At 58.6% G+C, this 5,954-nt stretch overlaps 1 protein-coding gene across 1 annotated transcript in view; it reads left to right on the plus strand.

Annotated features, from left to right (window-relative positions):
• BAIAP2 (BAR/IMD domain containing adaptor protein 2) overlaps positions 1 to 5,954 on the plus strand; it is a gene marked incomplete at its 5' end in the record, with an annotated part of 8,270 nt that overhangs the window by 2,046 nt on the left and 270 nt on the right. Inside the window, 6 exons of the mRNA XM_010177521.1 lie at positions 482 to 709; positions 1,369 to 1,570; positions 2,092 to 2,293; positions 2,394 to 2,462; positions 3,345 to 3,507; positions 5,394 to 5,428. Coding sequence (XP_010175823.1) covers positions 482 to 709; positions 1,369 to 1,570; positions 2,092 to 2,293; positions 2,394 to 2,462; positions 3,345 to 3,507; positions 5,394 to 5,428 — 899 coding nt within the window. The remainder of the gene's footprint in view (positions 1 to 481; positions 710 to 1,368; positions 1,571 to 2,091; positions 2,294 to 2,393; positions 2,463 to 3,344; positions 3,508 to 5,393; positions 5,429 to 5,954) is intronic.

Genomic DNA, 5,954 nt, shown 5'->3' on the forward strand with positions numbered 1-5,954 from the left:
GGGTTTACCACAGGGTGGTGGGGCCAGAGGCTGTCAGGACCTGGGCAGCCCCAAGATGAAGCTCATCCCTCGGGACCTGGGCAGTGGTGCAGGGTCTGACTGTGCTGCCCATCCCGTGGCTGAGCCTTTCATCCGGTTTGATTTCTCTGCTCGGTTGAGCGATGCTGTTCTTGCCGAGCCCAGCACCCTGCCCAGCTTCCTACAGCCCCACTGCCCCACGCAGGATAGCTGGGAATAAGCTGGGGAGATGAATTACTTTTTTCTTCCCTCCTTTCCATTTTTCATGACACCTTCCTGGCTCAGCTGCTATCAGAGCCCAGCAGCAGTGAGTCCCTGTGTTTTATCTCGTCCATGCCATGCAGAGAGATCCATCAGTGTGTCCGGGATCAAGCCCACCCCGGATCTGCACAGGGCAGGGTGTGGAGCTGGGTGGGTTTTCCCGCACCCCTGTGCCCTCACACCTCGTCTCTCTCCTTTGCAGGGGAAGGAGATGCTGACGCAGAAACTGCCACTGTGGCAGCAGTCCTGCTCGGATCCCAACAAGATCCCGGACCGCGCTATCCAGCTGATGCAGCAGATGGCTGCCAGCAGCAACGGCACCATTATGCCCAGTCCTCTTTCTACATCCAAATCCAACCTCATCATCTCTGACCCCATCCCTGGTGCCAAACCTCTCCCTGTCCCCCCGGAGCTGGCACCTTTTGTAGGAGTAAGTATCTCCGTGGTGGAAGCTGTCCTGCCCTTCTGAGCAAAGCTGGAGGGACGAGCCCAGGCCGGTGTCACCGTTGTCCTCAGCAAGTTGCCTTTTGATGGACCGTCATTGATGTGCAGGGATGGGCAGCTCTGTGCACGTGCCACCCTGGGATGTGGAAAGTACCTGGCATGGTGATGGGCATCCCATCCCATCCCATCTGGGCTGCTGAGCTCCAGAGGGATAAGGGCTGCAGGGGCTTCTCGGGGGGGTTTTGGGGAACCCACAAGCTGGACTTGCCTGACCAGGCTGGTCCCAGAGCTGTGGGGCTGAACAAAGGTACCCCAATAACCATGGGAGAAGGGGCTTGAAGTGACCCATGGGATGAAAGACCCTTCAGAAAAGGGTCTCCCCCAATGTGGGGACACGAGCTGAGCCGTAGAGCTCAGGAGGGATTTATTGAGCGTGAGGCAGCTTGGAGCAGTAAAATACCGTAGAGGTGACCCTATGGTTGCCCCCAGAGCAACTGTTCCAGCTGGGGAACTAAACCCAATGGGCTGAAGCTCTGATCTGCCGTGAGCCGCCTTCCCTGGAGCTGTGTCCCACTGTGGGAGCTGCGGTGGATGCCCTAATGAAGACACTTCCCATCTTCCCCCCATCCCTTCCTCTCTCCGTAGCGCATGTCGGCACAGGAGGCCATGCCGGTGATGAATGGAGTCTCAGGCCCAGACAGTGACGGGTACAACCACTGGTCTGAGATGAAGCCAGCACAGCCCAAATCTTTATCTCCTCCCCAGCCTCAGAAGCAGCTGAGTGACTCTTACTCCAATACACTCCCAGTTCGCAAAAACGTGCCACCGAAAAACAGCTACGTGTCAGGTGAGGCTTTGAACCCCTTGTGCTCCGGTGCCGGCTGTGCCGGGCGGTGCTTGTGGTGAGCAGGCTCATCAGGGATGCTGTGGTGGTGGGTCAGGGACCAGCAGCATCCCTATGGCATCAGGTGCCAACATGAGTCTGGATCTGGGGTTAGGAAATGATCTGAGTGGGCTGTGCCGCAGACTCGGCTGGTTGGGGTTTGGTTGGGTGGGCTTTGGGCTGGTTGGGGTTTGGTTGGGGTTTGGTAAAGCCCACGGGCAGGATTTCCAGGAGGAAGATCTTGGGGAATCTCACACAGGGAGGCTCCTCCCTTTGCTGAGGCTAGTGGGCGATGCCAAGAGCAGTGACCTGATCCTGGTCATGAAGGGGGCGGGTGTGAGTCACAGTGTGAGGGTTTTGTCAGCACCTGGGGTAAAATAAGCAAGGACATGGATGTGTCCTGCTGCTGGTCCTGCCAGGCTGTGCCCAAGTATGGCCACGGGGTCAAGGACCTGGGACACTCGTTGGTCTCTGTCTCCCACCAGCTGAAAACAAGACACTGCCACGCTCCAGCTCCATGGCCGCAGGGCTCGAGAGGAACGGCAGGACGAGGGTCCAGGCCATTTTCTCTCACGCTGCCGGAGATAACAGCACCCTCCTGAGCTTCAAGGAGGGTGACCTCATCACGCTGCTGGTGCCAGAGGCCAGGGACGGCTGGCATTACGGGGAGAGCGAGAAAACCAAAATGTGAGTGCCATGGGTGTGCCATGACCCCCGAGCACAGCATCTCCTGGATCCTCTGCGAATAAACCTGGGTTGGTCTTCATCCTCTGCCTTTGCCTTGCAGGAGGGGCTGGTTTCCTTTCTCCTACACGCGGGTCCTCGACAGCGATGGCAGCGAGCGGGTCCATGCGAGGTAGGAGCATCGTGGGGATGCTGTGCTGGGTGGGTCCCTGCACCCCTCCCAGGTGTGGTGGTTTCACTGGGCTGGCAGCAAAACCCAGCCGCTCACTCACTCACCCCCACAAGGGATAGGGGAGAGAATTGGGGGGCAAGGGGAAGGAGACTCAAAGGGGGAGATAAGAACCATTTAATAATGGAAATTAAATAAAACTTAAAATAATACTGTTATTATAATAATAGAATATGCAAATGAGTGACACCAAGTGCCATTTGCCATTGCTCGCCACCCGCCCACCAAGCCCGGCCCGTTCCCAGATCACAATCCCAGAGGAGCCACAATCCCGACCCGAAACCGCAATCCCGGGAGAGCCCGAGCCAAAGCCAGAGAGAGCAAGAGAGGAAGAGCCCCTCATGGATCTCCTGCCCATGGGGGACAGGAGATGGAACAGCCCCTTGGCAGAGCCCAATGCCCATGGAGCTGATCCATGTCAATATTCCTCCCCCCTGAGATCTTGCACTTGCAGACGGACAAACACAAAGTCCTTCAGTGCCAGGGACACAAATGCAACATGGGGATGTTCTCAGCGTTTCTCTCCTGACAAATCCCAGCTGGAACCAAACCCCAGCACTGTTCTGGCTGCTGAACAGAACCAGCTCTGGCCCAGCTCACACCAGGACACCAGATCAGGCTTATAGGTTTGGGATGGGAATACTCCTCCCCCCCTTGGACATGGTGTCTGTCATTAGGAATAACTCCCAGCACAGGTGGGTGGTAGCTGGCTCAGGGGGGCTTTGGCCATGGGGTCCTTCACCATGGGTGAACAAGCAGCCTGGGGGTCTCAGCCTGGGGAGGGCTGGTGCTGATGCCTCGGCTTTGGGTTTCCCCCCACCCCAGCCTGCAGCAAGGGAAGAGCAGCAGCACCGGCAATCTGCTGGATAAAGATGACATCGCCATCCCGCCACCCGACTACGGCATGTCCTCCCAAGCCTTCCAGGCACAAGGCACCAACACCTTCAAGCAGAGGCCGTACAGCGTGGCCGTGCCCGCCTTCTCCCAGGTGAGCCCGTGGGGAGTGGGGGCTTCTCCCACCCTGGGGGTGACCTTTTATAAATGGGAGATGCTCATCGAGTCCAACCATGAACCCAACACTGACCAGTCCCCGACTAACCCATGTCCCTCAGCACTGTGTCTACACGACTCTTCAATCCCTCCAGGGATGGGGACTCCACCACTGCCCTGGGCAACCCCTTCCAATGCAAAGCCCTGGGCGTTGGTCCTTCCTGGAGCCCTGTGTGCCACCTTGCTGGTGGCCGGGCTGTGACATCCCCGTCCCACCCATGGTTTTAAAGCAGGAGGATGAAACGTGTCCCAGCGTGTTCTCAGCCCCGGTGTGGTGCAGATGGCGTGCGGGTGAAGGAGGGCTGCTCTCCAACCTGTGTTCGTTGTTTGTAGGACTACCTAATGCCCTATGGTTGTGCAATTAAAGACTATGCCAGTGGCCTCTGCCAACCTCCCTCCGCTCACTACAAGCCTTACGCTAGGTCGACAGCTGTAAGTCCAAACACACGCAATGTTTCCCTTGGGATTTACGAGCGGTTGGCTGGTTTTGCGTGGTGACCCACGTGCCTTGCCCGGGACCCCCTCTCTGCTGAGCATCTCTCCTGGGGAGAAGGGATGGGGGATGCCAGGAGGCAGCAGGAGAGGAGAGCGGTGGATGAGGAGGACTGGCTGGTTTGGCTCTCCTGGGTGGAACAGGCAAGAAAAAAACACAAAACAGCACCGTAAACCCCCAAAGGACAACACTTGCCGACTCCATGGGAGCCTCCCACCAGAAACCAGCTGTTTGTGGGCAGCTGGAAGCATTTTCTCTGGCACGTGCCGATTCAAGCCGGTGATGGTCCCGTGGGGACTCCGTGGGGAGCTGGGACAGACCGTGGCCAGGGCTCCAGTGATTCTCCAAAATGAGCTCAGAGCTTCTTGAATAACGCACTAGGAAGGATGCACGTGTGGAGATCAGCTTAACTCAGGAGCTGCTGGCATGGTGGGGCTTCCCTCCTGGAGCGAGTGTGGGGGGATGAGCCACGTTGGCTTCCTTGGAGCATGTGCTGGGGGATGGGGAGAGGATGAGGAGGGGGAGAGGCGGCACCTGTGCCATCGGCACGGCACCTCAGAGAGGCAGCAGCTCCGGACAGGGTCTGGTTCTCCCTGAAGGGGATGGGGCAGAAGCTCAGCCCCAGTTCTTGCTGTTTGCTGCGTTTGCTGCTGGATTTGGGGTTTTGTGATGGGAAGCATTCCTGGGATGGTGGGAATGTGGGTCTGTGAGCTGGCCGTGCACCTTCCTGGAGCTGTCCTGTGTTTGTCATGGAGAGCAGAGCTGCTCTGTGACCGTACCCCAGGGCAGGTCCTTGGCCAGGGAGCAATGTTCCCCAAACCCAGTCCCTGCCTGCTCCTCGGACCGGTGCAGTCCTTCCCCACTGTGAGCACCATTCCATACCGGCTGAAGGAGAAAATGGTCCAAAACCCTGTGGGTTTCTGGTGGGAGTTGACACAGACAAACACCTCTTCCCACAGAACATTTCACTGGTGTCTCTCAGACATGTTCGTTCCCTTTCTGAGTGTCTCACATCCCGAAAGCGGCTGGAGCTCGGTACCGCGGTGGGGCTGGGCAGAGCAGACGGGGCTCTCCCGCCCGTACCTTTCCCTTGTCTTGCCAGAATAAAGTCCTGCTCCGAAGAGAGCGGTGCAACTTTACTCTCTGCTGTCTAAATCCCATTCGAATCATCTCCATATCTCCTTTTCCTTTCCAAATGCATTGACTCTCGGCCCCAGCATCCCCAGGGCCTGATGCACTTTGGTCTGTCGGTGTGACCCTCCAGTGGCACCTGGATGGGCACAGCCCATGTCCCCCACCCCTCACCGTGCTTCCTCCCCTCCTCTCCGCAGGGTCTCGATGACTACGGCTCGAGGTCGGTCAGCAGGTAAGACTTCACCTTCCTGTCACCTTAACCTGAAAGTGAACTGTTGGTGTTGGCTCTGGGCGAAGCCGTGGTGCCGTGTCCCCGTGGGGGTCCCTTTGCTGGCTCCCTGGGGGACAGGCAGTGGCTGGGATGTGGTGGAGGATGCGGTGCAGGTCTTGTCTGTGAGCACAGAGGGACCCAGTGTCCCTGGGCCAGCCCCTGTGTCCCCACACCCCATGAGGGCTTGTGCTCCTCTGGAGAGAGTCACAGCTCCCCAGCCTCCCCTGGGCTTGTGCCCAGAGAGCGAGGCCGTGGCGAGCGTGTGCTCTCGGGGTCTTTCCCCGAGGTCTTGTCTGTGAGCACAGAGGGACCCAGTGTCCCTGGGCCAGCCCCTGTGTCCCCACACCCCATGAGGGCTTGTGCTCCTCTGGAGAGAGTCACAGCTCCCCAGCCTCCCCTGGGCTTGTGCCCAGAGAGCGAGGCCGTGGCGAGCGTGTGCTCTCGGGGTCTTTCCCCGGCACCTTCTCCCACCCGGCAGCTCCTCCAT

The sequence above is a fragment of the Antrostomus carolinensis genome, unplaced genomic scaffold, assembly GCF_000700745.2.
Source record: "Antrostomus carolinensis isolate BGI_N321 unplaced genomic scaffold, ASM70074v2 scaffold32551, whole genome shotgun sequence".
Taxonomy (NCBI): domain Eukaryota; kingdom Metazoa; phylum Chordata; class Aves; order Caprimulgiformes; family Caprimulgidae; genus Antrostomus; species Antrostomus carolinensis.